The 22836-nt window shown below is 37.5% G+C and overlaps 1 protein-coding gene across 1 annotated transcript in view; it reads left to right on the forward strand.

Moving 5' to 3' along the window:
• PLEKHF2 (pleckstrin homology and FYVE domain containing 2) overlaps window positions 1-15862 on the forward strand; it is a 34394-nt gene extending 18532 nt beyond the window's left edge. Inside the window, exon 2 of the mRNA XM_080800169.1 lies at window positions 10551-15862. Within this exon, the coding sequence (XP_080656295.1) occupies window positions 10565-11314 (750 nt within the window). The 5' untranslated portion in view covers window positions 10551-10564 and the 3' untranslated portion in view covers window positions 11315-15862. The remainder of the gene's footprint in view (window positions 1-10550) is intronic.
• The last annotated feature ends 6974 nt before the right edge of the window (window positions 15863-22836 follow it).

A 22836-nucleotide genomic window follows, 5' to 3' on the forward strand; every position in this document is an offset into this window, starting at 1 on the left:
CATGTCCCAACCACAGTCAGAGTTTATTATTTTAAAGACAGAAGGTCAGGATGCCTGGGTGGCTCAGTCGGTTGGGCCACTGCCTTCGGCTCAGGTCATGATCCCAGAGTCCTGGGATCGAGTCCCACATTGGGCTCCTTGGTCGGCAGGGAGCCTGCTTCTCTCTCCGCCTCTGCCTGCTTGTGCGTGCTCTCTCTGTCTCTCTCTGACAAATAAATAAATAAAATCTTAAAAAAAAATAAAAAAGAAGGTGCTTTATAGATTACTTTATTTAAGGTGGTGGCTGCTGCTGCTCCTCCTCCATCCCCTCCCCCATCCCCAACAGTTAGGTAATTTGTATGAAATCTCTTATTTTAGTGCCTGAGTTGAGATTAGAATCCAGGTCTTTTGGTTCATAGTGTATTGATTTTTCCAACTATAATGCATAGCTGAATACTGATACTCACTGATAGCAGATGTCGTGGGAACATGTAAGAAATTAATTAGATGATTTTTTGTTTTAAACTCAGCTGCAAAGATGAGGAAAGTTTTGATTTTCAGTAAGAGCTGGGCCATCGTATTCTGTGACAGTTGTGCTCACTTCTCCATTGTAAATAGTATTCTGTCTCTTTTTTAGAAGAGTTTTTGCCTCTTCTAGTGTTACATTTTTAACAGGTGGTAGACACTCCACTGAAGAACAGAAACAAGATGTTACCAAAAGTCTAGGGTGGAGCCTGGACAATTCAAATGCATTTCTTGTCTACAGTTGTGAAGGAGATAACTTGAAACTTTGGATTGTTAAATTTTTTTTTATTTGGTATACAAATCTACCTTTGTAAAAGCTTAAGTTTTTTTTTTTAATTCTCTTGCCTTGGATTCTTATATTTTTAGCTATGAAATAGCACTGCCAGATATTGTTTGCTGGAAAAGAAGACAAAGGGGACGTCATTTGGAAAATTGGGAATTTATAGAGTTCTGTGAAATGACTGGACATGGGAGGAGAAAAGACAGACGTACCAGTAGTTTTCTTATCAATACTAGTAACTAATTAGAAGATATAATGGGGGGAAACTAGATTCAAAATAACAACAAAAACTGAAATATCTGGGAACCCACTAAAGAAATGTGTAGGGGCCCCTGGGTGGCTCAGTTGGTTAAGTGTCAGACTCTTGATTTCAGCTCACATCATAACCTCAGGGTTGTGAAATTGAGACCCATCTCAGGCTCCGTGGAGCCTCCTTAAGATTCTCTTTCTCTATTCTCTCCCTGACCCCTCCCTAAAAAGAAAAAAAAGAAGAAAAAGAAATGTGTAGTAATCTTGTGAGAAGAAACCTTCAGAATTATTGGGCCACAAAAGAAGATTTGAAACCTTGGGAAGAGATATCATCAACCTGACGAGGAGCAATAAAAACTTAAGAAGATGTTGGGGTACCTGGCTGGCTTAGTCAGTGGAGCATGGAAGTCTTCATCTTGGGATTTTGAGTTCGAGCCTCACATTGAGTATAGAAATTGCTTAAAAATAAAATCTTTTTTTAAAAAAAGCGTAAGGGGCGCCTGGGTGGCTCAGTGCGTTAAGCGTCTGCCTTTGGCTCAGGTCATGATCCCAGGGTCCTGGGCTAGAGCCCCACATCCGGCTCTCTGCTCAGCAGGGAGCCTGCTTCCTTCTCTCTCTGCCTGCCTCTCTGCCTACTTGTGATCTCTGTCTGTCAAATAAATAAATAAATAATGTTTTAAAAAAATAAATAAAATAGAATAAAAAAAATTTAAAAACCTTAAGATGTTAACTTATTCTAAACTAATGTATGGGTGTAGTATGAAGTCCATAAAAATTTTAGTGGATTTGTTCTTTAATTTATTGTAACTGAAAAATGGTTCTAAACCTTAACTGTGTATTAGAATTACTTGGGGAGCTTTAAAATGTTCCAGTGTCCAGGGGACCTGGGTGGCTCAGTTGGTTAAGCATCCAGCTCTTGGTTTTGGCTCAGGTCTTGATCTCAGAGTCCTGAGATCTGAGATCAAATACCCACTCTGTCTCTTCCCTCTGCCCCTTCCCCCACTGATGTTTTCTTTCTCTCTTTCTATCTCTTTCTAAAATAAATCTGTTAAAAATTAAAAATTTTTTAAAAATAAATAAAGTATTCCAGTTTCCAGCCATACCTTCCATACCCCAGACCAATAAAATCAGAATATTTTATTTTGGGGGAGGAACCTAGGGATCAGTATTTCTGTAACCCTTTATGTTTGTAATCAGATTGGCTTCCATTTTTGGTTTTTGAGTTTCTATTTTAAGCAGTTAAAATTGTAGTAATTGATACTTTGTAACTTTTACCATTTCTTAGAGATCTGCAAAACAAAAAGGGAAATAACTTACTAAAGAATAAAATTCATTCTAGCTTGCAATTACATCTGGCTTCATAGGACATACATAAATCTATAATACAGGTTCTTAATGACCTTGCTTTTCTATATTTTGAAGCAGTTCACTATTTCAATGTCCTAAGAATTATTTAACCAAAAAGAAAAAAAGTGGAAGACTGATGTAATTGCCTAGAAGGATGATACAGGGATGAAATAAATCATCACTATTACACCATCTTTCAGTTTTATTATGGCATTGCCCAAAGTACACATCATCTTTCAAAAAGATACAAATACAGTTTGGAGGTAGTCATCCTTTTTCTTTTGTTTGTTTTAAGCCTTCATTTAACATAGTTGAGAATGTAGATTTTTTTTATTCTGCATTTTTCATCTTTAACTGCAAAGAAAAAAAATCAGGAAAGGTAGACATTTCAGAAGTACCAGACAAGTAAGAAGGTGAGTATAAAGAAACAGCAACACTTAAACTAATAATGCTGGTGAATCATTATAAGTGAAATCTCAGACTGAGTGTTCAGATGATATTCTAGATGAGTTTTCTCAAATTCAGAGTCATTAAACATGGAAATAAATATATTATAGATTCATGCATGATAGCTTATAAGCATTGAAAGGATGCTGGCTTTTGGGTATATATACCTTCAATAACAGAGAAATGTGAAATAGGAAGTTTGCTATGTTTAATTTTTTATAAAGATCATTCTTAAAATCATCTAACTATTCCTTTAATTACTTCCATAAATTAGTCATAAAATGGCTTAAAATATTAAAAATAAAAATTTTGGTCTCAGTAAATTGGGAGGACTATTTTTTCTGGTATACTGAAAGTTAAAGCTCTCCGTGGTTCCAATGTACAGCTAAGGTTGAGAACCCCTGTTCTAAGTAGACTTCATCTGGACAAATAAACAGAGCTTAAGTAAGACTTTTTTAAAAGGTTAAGTAATGGGGACAGCCTAGACTAGTCCTACAAGATGCATGGTACTCACATAAGAATTAGAAAACCAGGGGCGCCTGGGTCACTTGGTGGGTTGGAGCCTCTGCCTTCAGCTCAGGTCATGATCCCAGCGTCCTGGGATCAAGCCCCGCATCAGGCTCTGTGCTCAGCAGAGAGCCTGCTTCCTTCTCTCTCTCTCTCTCTGCCTGCCTCTCTGCCTACTTGTGATCTCTCTCTGTCAAATAAATAAATAAAATCTTAAAAAAAAAAAACTGATTCATGTAAAATAATTTAAAAAATAAATAAATAAAAGAATTAGAAAACCACGGACACCTGGGTGGCTCAGTTGGTTAAGTGCCTGCCTTCGGCTCAGGTCATGATCCCAGGGTCCTGGGATCGAGTCCTGAATGGGGCTCCTTGCTCGGGAGGGAACCTGCTTCTGTCTCTCCCTCTGCCTGCCACTCTGCCTGCTTATGTTCTCTCTCTGTGTGTCAAATAAATAAATAAAATCTTAAAAAAAAAAAAAAGAATTAGAAAACCCGTTAATAGATTTGACTGAATAGCCTGGAAGCAGATACCAGAATATATAAAAGTTTAATATAGAAGGGTGTTGTAAATGTGTAGATTAGATTATTAATGCCATTAATAAGTGCTGTCATTTCATTACTACTTGCTGAACATTTTATATGCATTATCATTTAATCCTCATGCTGACATAGCTGTTGCTATTATTATTCCCATTTACAAGAGGGGAAACCTGAGGTCACACAGTATTTGGTGGTTCTGAAGTAGTTGGTTAGCTCTTTTAGAATGCAAATATTCAAAAAGAAAAAAAGGAATTTTTAACCTATGTCAAGAAATTCCAGGTGGATTAAAGAATTAAATGTAAAGTTCATATCCTAATAGACAAAAAATGCAGGTATACCCCACTTTTTGAACTTTGCATTACACAACTCACTTTTATGAAAGACCTACATTAGTACCTGTTTTCACTAACTGAAAGAAACCCAAAGAACGTTTTTACTTTTATGAAAAAAGGTGAAATAAGTGAAGATAGTGTCTGTTTGGGGCACCTGGCTGGCTCAGTCAGTAGAGCATGCGACTCTTGATCTCGGGGTTGAGTTCGAGCCCCACATTGGGTGTAGAGATTACTTAAATATATGTACATATATAAAAAGAAAGAAAAAAGTGTTTTGCCTTTATAGAGGCAGTACATAGCCTGAGCAGCTGGAGTGACACCACCAAGCTCCTTTCCTGAAGCTCAGCATCCCCGAAGCCACCACAGTTTTGAATCATGTCTTTGATAAAACATCAGTGTTTATCTTCATTTATTTCTGTATACCTGTTAACAGGATGTGTCCTAAGGAATCAGAAAAGCCTAAAGTGGGGGGTTTTCAGTCTGGGAACACTTCAAAAATTTTTTCATGTAAATTAATGGTAATTGCTTTTTTGCTTTTAAGCCTTTTTGGCTTATAAAAGGTTACCTAGGAATGCTCTACTTTGAGATAGCGAGGAAACCTGTGGGTGTGTCTGATACCTGGATAAGGAGAGCTTAGGAGTACTAGAAGAAAAATCACAAAGGACTATACCGGTAGGTTTAACTACCTCAGAGATAAAGCTGTCCCTACATCAAATTCGTAAAATTACAGCTTAATATACTATGAAAAGCAAAGAAATAAAGATTTTTAGCCTGCATGTGTAAAACACTCATACATATTGATAACCCCTATATATACGAGCTTAGAAATATAGGTGGTTAATAAACACATTAGAAAGTGGTTGCCTTCACTAGATAGCTATGAAATAAAAAATTTAAGTAAACTAAAAGTATTGTTCTTTGCTGTCTTAGGACCTTTGTCCGCAGTATTAGTTCCTTTGTATGGCTGACTCCCCATCCTTTAAGACTCCGTGTATAACAACACTGCAGCCTTTTTGAACTACTCAGTAAATGAGTTTTTCCCTGTATCTTGACACCCTGCTGATTTCCTTCATTGCACTTCATTTTTCAGAATCACCTAGTTGTGTACTTACCTACTGTCTTTCTCCTTCAGTAGACTCTGTGCTCTAAGAGGGAAAAAATGTGAATGCCATTGTGCTGCTTGGTAAATTGGTGTTACCTTTCAGAATGGAAATTTTGTAAAAGGTAGCAGGAGCCTTAAACATTCGTGTCTTTTGACCCAGTAATTTTACTTCTTGGAAACTATCCTGAAGAAGTCATCTCTGCCAAGAGATGCAGAAGCTTTCTTCCTCACTCTTCCTGTAGTCACTGGTATTCCTAAGAGAAGTAGACAAATTTAAATTTTGTAATTACAAATTACAAATTTTACAAATTTTTATTACAAATTAATTACAAATTACAAAATAATTACAAATTACAAATTTTTACAAATTACAAAATAATTACAAATTACAAATTTTGTAAAAGGTAGCAGGAGCCTTAAACATTCGTGTCTTTTGACCCAGTAATTTTACTTCTTGGAAACTATCCTAAAGAAGTCATCTCTGCCAAGAGATGCAGAAGCTTTCTTCCTCACTCTTCCTGTAGTCACTGGTATTCCTAAGAGACGTAGACAAATTTAATTGGTCCTTGTCTTATTGTTGTCTTCTGCTTCCTCTTTCTGTGCCCTTCAATGAGTAGGTTATCCAAAGAACTCACTCCTTGGCTAGGCTGAGTGATCTTGTAATATTCTCACAAAAGTCTTTAAGAGTTCTTACTGCCTGGGGCACCTCAGTGTGCTGGTGGTAAATTTGGATTTGAGCTTTGAGGAAAGGCAGAGGCCCTGTTGAGGCCCTGAGTCAAAGGGTAGTGCCCTAACCCAGTTCGCCAAAGAATCTTGCTTTGGGGTATCTAGTAGTAATCCAGCTAAAAGTGGTACTTTGATTTCCGTTTCGCTAACTTTCCCCTATTCTCCCATTTCTTTCTGTACTATTCCTGCTGGATGCCCAACTGTGTGTGTGTGTGTGTGTGTGTGTAGGGCATTTGTGTATTTCTGGGTTTTTTTAGCTAAGTCCTTCCTTCTTCCTGTCAGACACATATAGAAAATATTTTAGGACCAACAGGGATAATGGAAAGGTCTTAAGTTCTTTATGCTCGTTGTTTTTCCAGTAGAGGTCACAGTCCATTAGTGAAATCAATCAAGTGGGCTGTGACTGTCATTAAAATAAATGAAGGTAATAGGATACATTATATTTATAGTTGAAAGAATTATATGAGTGTGTACTTATAACCTTGTAGTATGAAATGTACTTTTTATGTGGGTCACTGTCAAACTTTGAAAGCTGTTTTGTTCTAGACAAATACCAATTATGTCTAAGCTTTTCTTTTGTTGCATCATTCTTAAATGGTGCAAGATTTATGAAAAGAGATTCAGGCTTAATACATTGCAAAATTCGAAGAATGAAACGTTCAAAATACTAGCTAAATAAATCATGATGACCTGTCATTTCAGGTTATTTGCTCAAGTTAGTATTTTCTTTCTTCTTTGTAAGTTGTGCAGTGAAGTTCCAAAGGTTAGCAATAGCTTTCTCAGTTCTTGTAGACTCAGTAGAGCCGTAGGGAATAATTAGTGTACCATAATATATTGGGAACAGCACCGAGGAATCAGATTGGAGCCTCAGTTCTGTGACAGCCTTGGGCAGAGTACTTAACTTCTTTTATCTGTTTACTCATCTATAAAATGGAGCTAATAGTGCATATCTATTTAAGGTTGCCATGAATAGAATATACTGTATTGCATTCAAAGTGCTCAGCTGGTTGTTGGACTCCCAATGAGTAGAATTACTTCCAGGCTGTTTTGCCTGGAACATCATTGAATCTCTCTGTGCCTTAGTTTCTCCTTCAGCTTATGTTTCAGCTAATATTATTAGATGCTGTTATTACATGCTTTGAAAAATGTAAAAACTTCTCTAATTACTTTACAGGAATTTGGGACAAATGTGAAAAATGGGGCACTTGGGTGGCTCAGTGGGTTAAGCCTCTGCCTTCAGCTCAGGTCATGATCTCAGGTTTCTGGGATTGAGCCCCGTGTTGGGCTCTCTGCTCAGCAGGGAGCCTGCTTCCTCCTCTCTCTCTGCCTGCCTCTCTGCCTCTTGTGATAGCTCTCTCTGTCAAATAAGTAAATAAAAATCTTTAATGAAAAAACGTGAAAAGTACTGCACAAATTTAGATGGTATTAACTCCAGTAGTAGCAATCATAGGAAGCTGTTTGCATCCGGTATGAGCTGCTTAATAACTGTATGTACAAAGCAATAGAATCTGCAATTGATTTAGATGGGAATAAATAAGTACTTTCAGTTCTCTAAAACCTCTTTCTGCCTTAGGACCTTCACAGTTACTCCTTTTGCTTGAGATGTACTTCTTTGTCTCCATACCTCATGGCTATCTCGTTCTTATCGGCTGAAATAATACCACTTTAGAAAGGCCTTCCCTGACTATCCAGTCTGAATAGTTTCCCATTTGTTGTGTTTTTTTTTTTAAAAACCACTTTAATCATAACATTGATTTGTAAGCTGGTTCTCAGTTTTGTTTTCTGTTTCACTTCTCACCAACTAGGATGTAAGCCTTAAGGAGCAGGGACCTTGCCTGTATTGTATATTTTTTTCTCTTCCACTTAGATCTGTGCCTAGCAGAATAAATACTTGTTGAGTGTTTAAAGATAGTGTAAAGTATGAAAAATTAATCCATAATTGTACTTCTCAGAGATAAATAACAATTGTTGATACTATGGTATATAGTTCTCTTATTTTCTGTGTGTGTGCTTACATATTTACAAGTATCTGTGATTATGTGTTTATACCATATTTCATTGAGTCTAAAGATGAACATGTTTTACTCTATTTTATGTCTCTGAAATTGGGACGTCATATAATCAGGGGATGCCATGACATAATTGGCAGCATTTTTTATTTTCAGTAGCACGTAAAATGAAGATGTGTCTTAAAATCTGTAGCATCTTAGATTTGTGTGTATGTGTGTGTGTGTGTGTATGTGTGTGTGTGTGTATATATATATATATATTTGTATGTGTGTGTATTAGTATATATGTGAAACAAATGAGATTATGGTGTTCAGCTCTTTCCCCACCTAAATATCTTGAACATTTTCCCATATCACTGTGTTTAGATCTGTCTCTTTATTGACAGATGTCTAGCATATTGTTATAGGTGTATCGTAAATTGCTCAACCAGTTGAATGTCCACAATTGGTGGACATTTGGAGCTTTTCCAGTTTTGTGTGTATGTTATGAACCAGTGCTGTGTTGGATATCCTTGCACTTATCTTTATGCATTCAACTGGAATTTCTTTTGATAAAATCCCTAGATCAGTGAATACACATATTTTCTATAATGTGTGAGGGTGACTATTGCCCTATATCATCAGAAGTACTGCACCTTAGGAAATTTTTTAAATTGTTGTTAACCTGATAAGTGAAAAAATTACCCTAATGTTGTATTATCATTTCTTTAATTATGCATAAACATGGAAAGAGGCTCAATGTCTCTTTTCGTGTTTATGAGCTATTTTTATTTCCTCTTCTGTGATGCACTGTGCATAGGACAGTAAACCTTTAATTGGCTGGGATATTTGCTATTATTGGAAAAGGAAGTCATCACAGTTTGGAATCATGCATTATCATATAATTTCTTGGGAACAACTTTCAGGACAGAGCCTATTCTTGTGGAGAGCAAGAGGGCTTTATGAGGACCCAAGATTAGAGGAATAATCAGAACCTTTATAATGGCAGCCAAGAAGGGGTACAGTATCATTACTTTATGAGCTGAATACTGGAATTTAGATACAGCTGTTAGACTTTAAATGTTCCTCTTCTCTTTAATATGACTTGGTTGTGGTAGCATTAGGTTAGTAGATTTGAAATAGGTCACACCTCATGGACTTGAGTGAAGTCACTATTGGATCTAGAGATTAAATCTGTGATCATTTAAGAGTAGATTAATACGATCACTTCTCCACCTTTTGTCTAAGATCAAGTGAAAAGTAGATTAATACAAGCTTTTTGCACAGTGCCAGAATGTTCTTGTCCAGCATTTTTTATCACCTTTGCTGTGCCGGAGGGTGTCAGTTCCAAAGATAGGTATCAGATGGTCTCTTTTAGGTTCCATTGCAGCCTTTAAAGAAGACAGATTTCAATCCTTTGGTAAGAATGAAGCCAGAAGGTACATGGAATGTAAAGAGCACAGAGGAAGGTATTTGGTCTAAAAGAGTTTAAGGGAGACTTCTGGCTTCAATATGATAAGCTAAACTGAATCCTGAAGTTCAAGTAGTAAAGGGTACAACAGCATGAGAGAAGGTGTGCATGGATGAAGTGGACTATAAGTAGTGGAGTTTTCTTAGAACATAAAGTTCGAGCTGGAGAGTGACTAATGACAAGTCTGGGAAGTTTGGTAAGCAAGCCTGGGTGGTTCCGTAGGTTAAGCGTTGCCTTCAGCTCAAGTCATGATCCCAGTGTCCTACAATCAGTTCCGCATCTGGCTGTCTGCTCACCTGGGAGCCGCTTCTTCTCCCTCTGCTATCCCCCCTGCTTGTGTGTTTGGCTCTGTCTCGCTCGCTCTCCCTCTCTCATTCTGTCTCTCTCTCTCTCTGTCAAATAAATAAATAAAATCTTTAAAAACAAACAAAAAAAGAACCAGATAATAAACAGCCTTGTATACCATGTTAAAAATTCTGCATTTTGTTGATCAAGGGGAGTTCTTTTGAATAATGACATGTCGAGATTTGCATTTGAGACAAAAGCAAGGAGACATGTTCTGAAATAGTTCTGGTAATCCAGGGGAGAGGATTAAGGCTTTAGCTCAATGGGACTAGCTTACCAGAAAAATCATTAATTTCTTCCGGTTTTTACAGAATTTCGCCCTCTTTTTTAGAGTCCTTCTGAGATTAAATTTCATGGAACTGAGATTATTATTTTGCAGAGATGACTTATATTTATTGTCCAGTTGTTTATTCCTTTATTGCCTGTAAGAAGTTTACACTTTTATAAATACCTACTTAACAAGTATAGTGCAATGTGAAGATGGTTAATAAGTGTTTTTGATGATTATAAAAGGTAGATGCTAACCCTTTTGATATGCTTGGTGATTATCTTGGAGGGAAACAGTTTTAGAGCATTTTGCCTTTGAGTAAAAGTAAGGATTTATTAGAGTAAATTTAAGTTATGTAGTTTAGGTTATATAATTTTTAGATATGCAAACATACGACTTTCTCATTCTGTGTGCTAATTCCTCTTTTTTTTTTTTTTTAAAGGCTACAAGCAAAAGATGGTGGATCGCTTGGCAAACAGTGAAGCAAATACTAGACGTATAAATATAGTAGAAAACTGTTTTGGAGCAGCTGGTCAACCCTTAACTATACCTGGAAGGGTTCTTATTGGAGAAGGAGTATTGACTAAGTTGTGCAGAAAGAAACCCAAAGCAAGGCAGTTTTTCTTATTTAATGATATTCTTGTATATGGCAATATTGTCATCCAGAAGAAAAAATATAACAAACAACATATTATTCCCCTGGAAAATGTCACTATTGATTCCATCAAAGATGAGGGAGACTTGAGGAATGGATGGCTTATCAAGACACCAACTAAATCATTTGCAGTTTATGCTGCCACTGCCACTGAGAAATCAGAATGGATGAATCACATAAATAAATGTGTTACTGATTTACTCTCCAAAAGTGGGAAGACACCCAGTAATGAACATGCTGCTGTCTGGGTTCCTGACTCTGAGGCCACTGTATGTATGCGTTGCCAGAAAGCAAAATTCACACCTGTTAATCGTCGTCACCATTGCCGAAAATGTGGTTTTGTTGTCTGTGGGCCCTGCTCTGAAAAGAGATTTCTTCTTCCAAGCCAGTCCTCGAAGCCTGTGCGGATTTGTGACTTCTGCTATGACCTGCTTTCTACTGGGGACATGGCCACGTGCCAGCCTACTAGATCGGACTCTTACAGTCAGTCATTGAAGTCTCCTTTAAATGATGTATCTGATGATGATGATGATGATGATAGCAGTGACTAAGGACATATTTTGAAATATTTAATTGGGTGTGACTACCTGAGAAATCAGCTCTGGGGGAAATATAAAATTCTGAGCTTTCTCTCAGTTTTGCTCTAGCCGTGAATTTGCCTGAGAAACTTTTAACCTATGTGCCTCAATATATCCTATAGAAAATAGGTCCTGTCATTGTGTTCTCACCCCATCCCCACCCAATTCCCCACTCTTCTACAGGGATAGATTATTGCAAAGTATATCAGATAAATTTTTGGTTTCTTACGCTTGTTTAATTTTAGATTGTTCTGTTGGAAGGTTGGGAAAAGATATTTAACAGATCATGTACTACATTGTTGTTTACTATGTGTTCTGTTATATGGAAAAACTAAAAGCAAAAAATGATGGGAAAAGGAGAATAATATGGTTAGCTAATATTATTAGCTTTTTCCTAACCATCCTATCTAATGGTTAAGACACCAGTAACAAAAAGCGTGATTTGACAATACTTCGTTTGGCTATTTCATATACCAAGTGGTGCCTTATTATAATAGCACTGTTACGTGAAATAAGCCCCTACCTTCTTTTAGTTTGTCTTGAAAATACACTGGTGCTCTTTGAGGTGATAAAATGATAAAATTTTCATCTGCCAGCTACAAGTAACTAAATTTAGAGTTTCTTCATTCTATAAGAATAAATATTTTTCCATAAAATAGTTGTGATTATATTTTTACGTTTTATAGGTACCAAATTATAACTGTTAGACATATATTTTAAATCAGTAGGTAGGTTTTCATTTTTAAAAATTTGGTTTGAAATTTATCAAATACAGAATTGTCACATTGCATTAGTTTCTACTTTTAGTAAAGCATTTGTAGTTATGAGTTCATCTGCTTTAATATTATTTCTAGAATGAAAAATCTTATAACACCTTTGAAATTAAACAATCTCTTAAAAAAAATCCCATGATAGAGCACAGGTCTACTTAGGCTGAAGACTTCGAAGAAATAATGTGCAAGAATGGTCAAGACAGACCAGTTAAGTTTGACTAGATTTTATATCGGTGGAAGTATTGTTTATTTCAGTGTGAAATTATCTTGAATTTGCAAATATAGTGTTATATTTTATAAAGTTTTGTAAAGTCCCAAACAATATTTCTATTTTTGTAAAACAATTGTGTGTTTAATCTGTTTCTGAAATCCTTTTGCAAACTATAGAAATAGAGTAGCAATTGATCCTTCTAAATTGTGAACTTTATTGAGTCAGTCTGGATTGCTTTTGAGAATTGGTAATTTTTCACTCTTTGCTTTTGAGGCAGCCATTTAGGTTGAAAGTATATTTATCATATAAAACTTGATGCATTTTGCACTATTCTCTCCATTTGTATGCTGCAAATAACTACAGTCTTTCAGATATGAAAAAATCAGCCTAATGTTTGTTTTAAATTCCAAACTTTTTGTTTTAAACATTTAAATCTGGCTATGTTGCAGATGTCATGAGTTTGAATTAATAATGTGGTGGAGAATTTTGGGGTTTGGTTAAGGCACTAACTTTACCGTTAAATTGTGAAGGTATCTGAGATCTGTAGATCTCCCTGTAGGAAATGTGAAACAAAGACACAGCAGTTTTTGTTTAATATCAGATGGACATTTGTTTCTAAGCAATATATACATAAAATTAAACAACATATCTCAAAATGACCATGAAACCTGAGAAGTGCTAATGGAGACATGCTGGTCCATCAGAACCTAGCAAATTCAGGAACCAAGGGGAAATGTTCTGGGATGACATTTGCATTGTCAACTTCTGTTGACTTTGTTTTTACAATAAAAAATATTTTACAACTTAACTGTGCATATTGTGACTTGAAGATTTTTCCCCCCTTTTTAAGGTAATGGAGGTATAATGCATATGTTGCTTCTTTCAGTAGCTGTGAGGTGCCTTTTACATGTGAGGCATTGTTCTAAGCACTAAGGGGCAGAGGAGTAAACAAAATGTCCTTCCTCTTCATGGAATTTACATGCAGATAGAATCCAAGATGTGTTTTCTTTCAGAATTCTGTAATTTTTAAAGCTTTTCTAAATCTTAGTTATATGTAAACCTGAAATGATTTTGGTGCCTATTTTTCATGCCATTCCTCTTGAATGAAATTTACTTGGACTATACCGGACCTGCAGTACATTAACCAAATTGGTAACTATTAATATGAAGGAAGCAAAATTCTGTAGATACCAAGAGAAAATATTAAGTTGAATACACCTTAATACAGGAATTTCAAATGTCCATAGTTAATATAAAGTCATTTGTTTATATATCTTTATTACCTTTATGCTGAAACTTTTACAAATGGGTAGCATTCAGTTGTATACTTAGTAATTCTTGAAAGGTCCCAGGACTTTAGCCACACTCTTTTCTCTCAGATACACCAATTTTGTTCTCAAATACAGGTTGTAGCTTTGAAGAGTATAGTAGCAATTATGTACATATTCACATGTATTAGACTGCTATACATTTTACAAGATAAAATTTCATAGTGAAGTCTAGGATTAAAATTATATTTATTGATAGTAATTGTAATGCTTTTTTAAAAAACTAAGTTATTTGAGATCAACATTTATTAACTATAATGTCAGGCTCCATAGATTTGGTGTTGGGTGATCTAAAATTTTTAAGGTACATTTCTGTAAAGGTTATTATCAATGGCATTCTCTTAAATATCAAAATAAATTTCTTAAAAGTTACTTTGTACTCAGGGCTCCTGGGTAGCCCAGTTGGTTAAGCATCCAACTCTTAGTTTCAGGGAGTCTGCTTGAAGATTTTCTCCCTCTGTCCCTACCCCACCTTGCTCACTTGCTCTAAAATAAATAAATCTTTAAAAAGAATTACTTTGTACTTGGCATCTACACTAATAGAAATATTATTTTACAACAGCATTCTCCTAGGAAATTTTGCCACTAGAAAGCAGACTTTTAAGCCATAAAACCAACAGTATTTCTCTCTGCCTCCACTGCCAGTGTATGGGCAAGCACAGACGCCGCTGGTGCCATTGCTTGGGATGAGAACCCTATCGTTTTACCAAGAAATGAAAAGTAGAGGAAGTTGGTTGATAACATTGTTAACATTGTCTTCATCCAGACTGTTATTTTTTATTCATACCAGTTAAAACGACTACAGTAAAGCTTTGATGGTATTATCAACTAGAGTATCAAGAGAAAAAAACAGTAAGTACCACTTTACTCAGACTCTGAATTTGCATACTGCTGTCATCTTAATCTTTAGAGGAAATACATGCTTTACTATTTATTTTTAGCAGCTTTGAGATATAGTTCACATACCACACAATTCAATTCAAGGTATAAAATTCAATGGTTTTTGGTATATTCGCTAAAACCATGCCACTATTTCCAGAACATTTTCATCACTACAAAAAGAAATGGACTGTCAGCAGGCTCTCTCCTTTCATTCCCCAATTCCCCTAGCCCTAAGCAGCCACTAACCCACTTTCTATCTCTATGGATGTGCCTTATCTGGACACTTCACAAATGAAATCGTGTATAATGTGGTCTTCGGTGACTGGTTTCTTTCACTTAGTATGTTAAGTATCATTTGTGTAGTATCAAGCAAGAGTACTTCTTTTTATTGCCAAATATTCTAATACTTTATTCATCAGTTGACATTTGGCCTGTTTCCACTTTGGGGCTATTATGAGTAATGTTGCTGTGAACATTTATGTTCAAGCTTTTGTGTAGACATGTTTTCTTTCATTTTGGGCATATACCTCAAAGTGGAGCTGCTGGGTTATGTTGTTCCTCTGTTGTTAAACCTTTTGAGGAATTGCCAAACTTTTCCCAAGTCCACACCATTTTACTTTCCTATCAGCAATATAGGAGGGTTCTGATTTCTCCCCATCTTCCACAACACCTACTGTCTCTGATTATACCATGTGACAAGTATCTCTGCTTTTCATTTGCATTTTCCTAATGGCTAATGATGTTAAGGATCTTTTTGTGGGATGATTGGGCATTTGCATATCTTCTTAGGAGAAGTGTTAATTACGATCCTTTGCTCTAGGTTGTTTTTTTCATTGAGTTGTAGGAGTGTTATTTGTGTAATCTGAGTACAAGACCCTAACCGATGCAGGATTTGCAAATGTTTTCTCCGAGTCTGTGAACTGTCTTCTCACTTTCTTGATGGTATTATTTGAAGCACAAAAGTTTAACTTCAATGAAGTCCAATTTGTCGATTTTTTTTCTTTCGTCAGTTGTGCTTGGTGTCATTGCCTAACTCAAGATCATGAAGATTTACTCCTGTCATCTTCCAACTCTGAATCTGATGAGAACTCTTGGTTATTGATACACAGAAAATAGTTTTAATATTACCTCCAAAATTAGAGTTGGGGGGCGCCTGGGTGGCTCAGTGGGTTAAGCCTCTGCCTTCGGCTCAGGTCATGATCTCAGGGTCCTGGGATCGAGCCCCGAATCGGGCTCTCTGCTTGGCAGGGAGCCTGCTTCCCCTTCTCTCTCTGCCTGCCTCTCTACTTGTGATCTGTCTCTCTCTGTCAAATAAATAAACAAAATCTTTTTTAAAAAAAAATTAGAGTTGGAAACTACTTCCTAGTGAATTAGATCCATTCATTAGCAAATTTTCAGGCAAGTGAAAAAGGAATGTGTTCACATCAGCCTTTTCTTTCCAGTCAGTTGGGTAAAACTATACTTATGGGTGTACTGCAGGCCGACAGAAAACACATTATTCTGTATACTGACAACATAGTTTATTGTTATTTGGAGCTGCCTCAAGATAATCTTACTTTGTAGTCCAGTGAGTGTGAGAAAGAATGCCTCAGGATAAGCTATTCTGACTTTATCAAGATAAACTACTACAAAAGTAATAGGATGAAATTGTAAAGTTTCAATTTTTTATATATTTTATAGGAATGTTTTAATGACTTGAGGAAACCAAAATTCCAGAGCTTCTTAAGGCAAAGTTTTTACTTTTATAAACATTTATTGAGCACTTTTAATGTGTCTAGTACTGTTGAAAAGAATGAGTTGCTGTTCCAACTCATGATTTTCATGACCTTGATTTTTTTTTGTCTTTTAATGTTGTTTATTGGCCATTCACTCAAAAATAGATGTTCAAGTCTTTTGATCATTTTTAATAGTTTTTAAATTTAATTTAATATAATTATTATTTAAATTTTATTAACATATGATGTATTATTTGCTTCAGGGATACAGGTCTGTGAATCACCAGGCTTACACATTTCACAGCACTTACCATAGAACATACCCTCCCCAGTGTCCATAACCTAGCCACCCTATTACTTATCCCCCTACCCCCAAGCAACCCTCAGTTTGTTTCCTGAGATTAAGAGTCTCTTATGGTTTGTCTCCCTCCCCAGTACCATCTTGTTTCATTTTTTCCCTCCCTTCCCCCCACGAATCCCCTCCCTACCTCTCAAATACCTCATATCAGAGAGATCATATAATTGTCTTTCTCTGATTGACTTATTTCACTTAGCATAATACCCTCTAGTTCCATCCACGTCTTGCAAATGGCAAGATTTCGGGGGGGGTTGATGGCTGCATAGTATTCCATTGTATATATATACCACATCTGCTTTATCCATTCATCTGTTGATGGACATCTAGGTTCTTTCCATAGTTTGGCTGTTGTGGACATTGCTGCTATGAACATTCGGGTGCTTGTGCCCCTTTGGATCACTACATTTGTAGACCTTGTTATTTTTTAAATATGCTGCACCAGTGATTTTGTAGAATGACCCCCAACAGGGGTTTGTCTGACATTTCCTCATTATTAAGTTACGCCTCTGTGTAGCAGGAATATCACTGAAGTTACGTTTCTTGTCATATCTGGCAGTGTTCACTTCCATTTTGTCCCATTCCATTATGTCCACTTAGATCAACTCATTAAGTGGTGTAGCCTAGACTTTTGCATTGTAGGGTTACTCTTTTTATAATAAGTGTTTTGTGAAGTACTTTGGAGACCATGGAGAAGTTACATTCCTCAACAAATCTTCATTTTATTCATTTCTTTAATGGACTCATGGTTTCCTAGTTCAGTGGTTTTCAAACTTGAGTGTATGAGAATGCCTTGGAGGGCTTATTAAAACACAAGCTGCTAGGCCCCATCTCCAGAGTTTCTGTGGGTCTGGATGGAGACCCCAAAAATGTGCATTTCTGAGAAGTTTCCAGTGTTGCTGTTGCTGCCGGCCCAGGGACCATACTTTACTACCCTTTATTATCATAGTTTATTTTGAAGCTCATATTGTCCCTAATTTGGCCAGTGCCAAGCTGGTTTCTGTGGCCTATTGACAAATCATTATTCGAGTCCTTTACATTTTGCTACAGTAGGATGTTCTTGACTCATCCTGAATTTTCCCCGCCCCAACCCAAGAGTTGGCCATTTCCCTAGGAGCTCTTATGTTATAGTGGAGAGTACTTAAAAGTCAAGTTCTGGGAGCACCGGGGTGGCTCAGTGGGTTAAGCCTCTGCCTTTGGCTCAGGTCGTGATCTCAGGGTCCTGGGATTGAGCCCTGCATGAGGCTCTCTGCTTAGTGAGGACCCTGCTTCCCCCTCTCTGCCTGCTTGTGATCCCTCTCTCTGTCAAATTAAAAAAAAATCTTAAAAAAAAAAAAATCGAGTTCTGGGCACTCAGTGTGCTTGTTGCTTTGGAGGGAGTACCACTCTCAAGCTCTTTTAGGAAACAAATCTGGGGAGCATGCGTATGTACAGGTAGACATACACACATTTAGATCTAGATTACTATCTGTCTCTGCATTGAAATCCATGACTTCATACTGGTGTTTCTGACTGTAACAACACTACAGGGTTTCTCTTTTCCCTGATGGTGAAAGACTGGGTCATATTCACTTAGTATATTTAAATTATTTGATCAGTCTCCCTGTTTGTAACCTGTCTCTCATCACCACTTACCTCTCTCTCACATGGATACCTCTAACCCCAGTTGGGTTCTGATGCTTTATACCAGGCTGTTCCCATCATGGGTGCTCCCCTTATCTCACTTAGACTCCAACACCCCATGCTGGGCCAACCCCACCCACACCCCCTGTGAACATCTTCACCCTCTTCGTTCTCTGAAACCTCATTCTGGACCTCACCTATCGATACCCTCCACACTTGGGTTCCAGTCCTCACCAATAGACATCCCCTCTCTGTGAGACACTCTCCTCACCCTACCTAGCTCTGAGCCACCTACACAGACATTTTTACCCTGCTTGGTCTCTGACTCCCCTCATTCACATGCCTGAGCTCCCTCCTCATCCTGCTTGAGTTTGACACCAGGCCTCTAGCCTTCCCCCCACGTGACTGCCCTTTTCATCATTCTTGAGATATAGAACTGTGCACCAAGCTACCCCCATGGAAGGCTACCCTCTCTCCTCACCCTGTTCAAGGTCCAACCAGCATGCCAAGCTGCTCCCCCCACATAGACATCTTGCTCTAACTCCTCGCACCAGGCTATCTATCCTCCCCCAACCTTCACACCCGCTCTGCACACTCTCCTCTAGTCTCCGACACCCTATACCAGCTGCTCCTCTGCACAGCCCCCTGCCTTTCTCCGGCACACCTAATGGCATTGGGACAGAATCATGCAGAAAGGAAGGGCTGCACATTCCATACCTCCTAAAAAAAGAAAGGCAGGAGGTGACAGAAAAAAGAGAAAGCAAGCAAGCGAAACAAACGCAATGGTAACATATACAAATCAGCTAAAACTAGAGGTGTGAGCCCTAGAGCACGCAGAAGGGGAGGCTGGAGAAGGGAGAGTTGGAGAACCAGGAACCAGGCCCAGCCCTCATTTGTCCTAACTGCACCCCTGCTAAGACCCCAGGGGATTTGAAACCCACTGCTTTACACTTAGTCAGTGGACATCTGTCACAGCACCCAAGTGCTAGCTTTCCCAAGATAAGCCAGGTGGTTTCCAGTTGTTCTTATTTCAGGACGATGATTAAAAAGTGCAGGCATAATAAAAAAAAAAAAAAGAAAGAAAGAAACTTGTATGTTAGCACCTGTTAATAAATGAGTTCAAAGAGTAAAAAAAAAAAAAAAAAAAAAAAAAAAGGCATACACTTATTTTCAGAGTTTTAGTTTAACTTCTAAGTAGATCACAAATCAACAGTGGTATGACCCTGACCTGACAGAGAGTAAGCTTGAGGGAAAAGACTTCAGACCTCAATTTGGATGAGGAATTCATGGATGAAATTTATTCAGTTTTGAGGGAGTTTTCGTGAAAAACCTTAATGTAGGTTTGGAGCACACAGTTCTCCAGAAATTACTTGAAAACATATTTCTGCAATAGGAAAAATAAGTGGCCACGATTATAAACAATTCTACATCTGTGTTTGAGCCAGTATGATGCATCATGGTGTATTTCAGAAAAATGAAATATGTAAACAGAAACATTGGTATTCACATGCACAAAGGGAATGTTGCCAATTAAATGAAAACAATTATACAGAGTAATGTGTCAGGAAATAGAAAAGGCAGAGCAAACTGCTAGAGCAAGGACAATGAGGGTAAAAGAGATTACATTTTTGAATACCTGGCTTTTTTTGAAACCAGTTTCCTTTTAACTCGGTAAAATAAAGCATATTTGGGAGCATAATGACTTCTAATTTTATAAGCTTCTGTCTTTTAAAAGCATTTCTCAGGGTGATTTTATCTAAGTCTGTCAGTATAGAAGCTAAAACCTGTTTTAATGAAAGTCAGGTTTTTCCCTGTTGCTTTCCTTGCCTGAACAAAAGAGTGAAAAGCAAGTCTGGTGTTTAAACATAAATGACTTATAAAATTGTTAATGATTTCCTAAAATTTATATCCCATAATAGAGAAGTGTCAATGGTAACATCAAGTTTATCGTGATCGTATGACATTTTATATCTGGTAGTTTAGAAATAGCTTTTGTGACTTAGAATATTTCGTGGTAGCTTTTAGGGTGTTAAAAGCAGAAAGAATCAATGACAAAATATTAAAAGCGGTCTTCACTTGGCCAGTTGCTAAGATGCCAGATTATCTTAATCCCAAACAAAGGAAGTTGTAGACTCTTGACTGGTAGGTGTAAATTAATATACAGTTGACCCTTGAACAACATAGAAGATGGGGTGCTGACCCCCATACGTTGGAACATCCATGATAAATTTGACTCCCCACAAATTTTACTGATAGACCAGAAGACATAAAGTCAACAACAAACACTTTGTGTATGTGTTCTTGGCCTTTTGGCTAAGATCAAGTGTGTAAGTATTATATACTGTATTCTTACAACAAAGTAAGCTGGAGAAAAGCGAATGATTAAGAAAAGCATAAGGAAGAGAATGTCCTTCTAAAGTACTGTACTGTTTTTATGGATACAGTAAGTTTACATCACCTGATTGCAAGATGAATCATCTGTCTGTCATTAGCTATATCAATATTGTCTTTACAAGATACAAACACTGTAGCCGTTATATGTGTTATTCACACTAGACATCAAAAATGAAAAGATAAAAAAAATGAAAAGATAATGTGGAAAATAAATTCTCATTTACAAATATAACAATTCATGTGTTGACAGTAAAGAAGCTACAATATGATTACTTTATGGTTACCTACTATAATCAATAGGATTCCTTCACAGCAGCCTAGCCTGATCACTAATGAATGGTTATAAAATTTTTATGGCCTACCATATTACAGTCATATTTATAATACAGTATTAGAAACACGGTTACATTTTTAAAAACCACTTGCCTATGATGATAGACTGATGTGTAGTTTCTCCAATTATGAGAGACGCAATACTATATGGTAATGTAATTCTTTGAAAGCATGATTATAAAACAGTAAGATAAGTAACACATTATGAATTTTATGTTAAATATCACTCACTTTGAGCACCTGGGTGGCTCAGTCTATTAAGCATCCGACTCTAGATTTTGGTTCAGGTCGTGATCATGGGATTGTGAGATTGAGCCCTGCATCAGGCTCCATGCTGGGCATAGAGTATCCTTGGGATTCTCTCTTTCCCTCTCCCTCTGTCCCTCCCTGCCCCAGCCCCAACTCATGTGCACTCTCTTGCTCTCTCTCTAAAAGAAAGAAAGAAAGAAAATCACTCGCTTTATGCCCATAAGGATAGGCTATCTACTTCCATATGAGTCTTGCAGACGTCTGTGCGATGAATACTTAGGCAGTGCTGATGATGGTGACACAAAATGTCTCATACAGTTCTTGCTGCACAGTTGTTAGGTTTTCACATGAAGATACTCGCACACGTACACAACGGAGAAGTTTTGTAACCGTACAGCATGAGGATTACTTACTATTCATTAAGTGGAAGTGGGTCATTGACGGTCTCCATCCTCCCCTCGTCACGGAGGCGGAGGAGGAAGAGGGGTTGGTCTTGCTCTCCCAGGGGTGGCGGAGACGCAAGAGGTGGGGGAGGTGGAAGACAAGGCAGGACAGGCAGGCACACTTGGTGGAACTTTATGGAAATACGTCATAATTTCTATTTGACTTTCTTGCTTCTTATTTCTCTAAAAATATTTCTAGAGGGTACCAATCCTTCTTCCACCATTTGCTTTAGTTTCGATGCCCATGTCGTAGAAGCGTCCATGTCATAATGGAAGTCAGAAGCAGTCTTGAATAACCAGAACCCTTGTGCCAGATTGCCTAATGCCAGTTTGTTTTCTGGCACAGTTCCTTCGACGTCTTTTTCCTCATCATCCGGCACTGGTTTGGAATCACTCACTTCCATGGGGTCATCTTCTGTTAATTCCTCTGGTGTGATGTTTCTTAGCTCTTGAATTTCTCTGAGATCCAGATCTTGAAACCCTTCACCCTGTCCCACCCCACCCCCTCCCCCTTTTTTATAATATCCACGATCTCTTTCATGATTTCCTTGATTGGCTCTGTTGTAAACCTGGAAATCATGTACATCTAGACCCAGTTTTCTCCAGCAGGAATTTATTGTTTCAGGCTTGATGGGTTCCACGGCTTTTTCTGTAACAATGGTATCTTCAGTGGTATAACCCTTCCAAACTTTCGTGTTTTTCTCTCTGTTGGGGTTCTCCTCCCCGGTATTGACAGTCTTCTCCATAGAGCGCCCTGTGTAATGAGCTTTAAAGGTCCTTATGATCCCTGATCTACAGGCTGAATTAGAAACATTATATTTGGGGACGAGTAGATTACTTTGACACCTTCACTTTTGAACTCATGGGGTTCTGGGTGGCCAGGGGCATTTGTCCAATATCAAAAATTATAAAAGGCAGTCCCTTCCTGGAAAGGTACTCCTGACTTCAGGGACAAAGCATGGATGGAACAAATCCAGAAAAGTGTTTCTCATTGTCCAGGCTTTCTTATTGTACAACCAAAAGCCTGACAGCTGGTGTTTATCTCTTCCCTTCAAAGGCTGGGGGCTTAGCAAACTTATTTTTTTTTTTTAAAGATTTTATTTATTTATTTGACAGAAAGAGAGACAATGAGAAAGGGAACACAAGCAGGGGGAGTGGGAGAGGGAGAAGCAATCTTCTCGCCAAGCAG

Source organism: Martes martes (genome assembly GCF_963455335.1).
Source record: "Martes martes genome assembly, chromosome: 4".
Lineage (NCBI taxonomy): Eukaryota > Metazoa > Chordata > Mammalia > Carnivora > Mustelidae > Martes > Martes martes.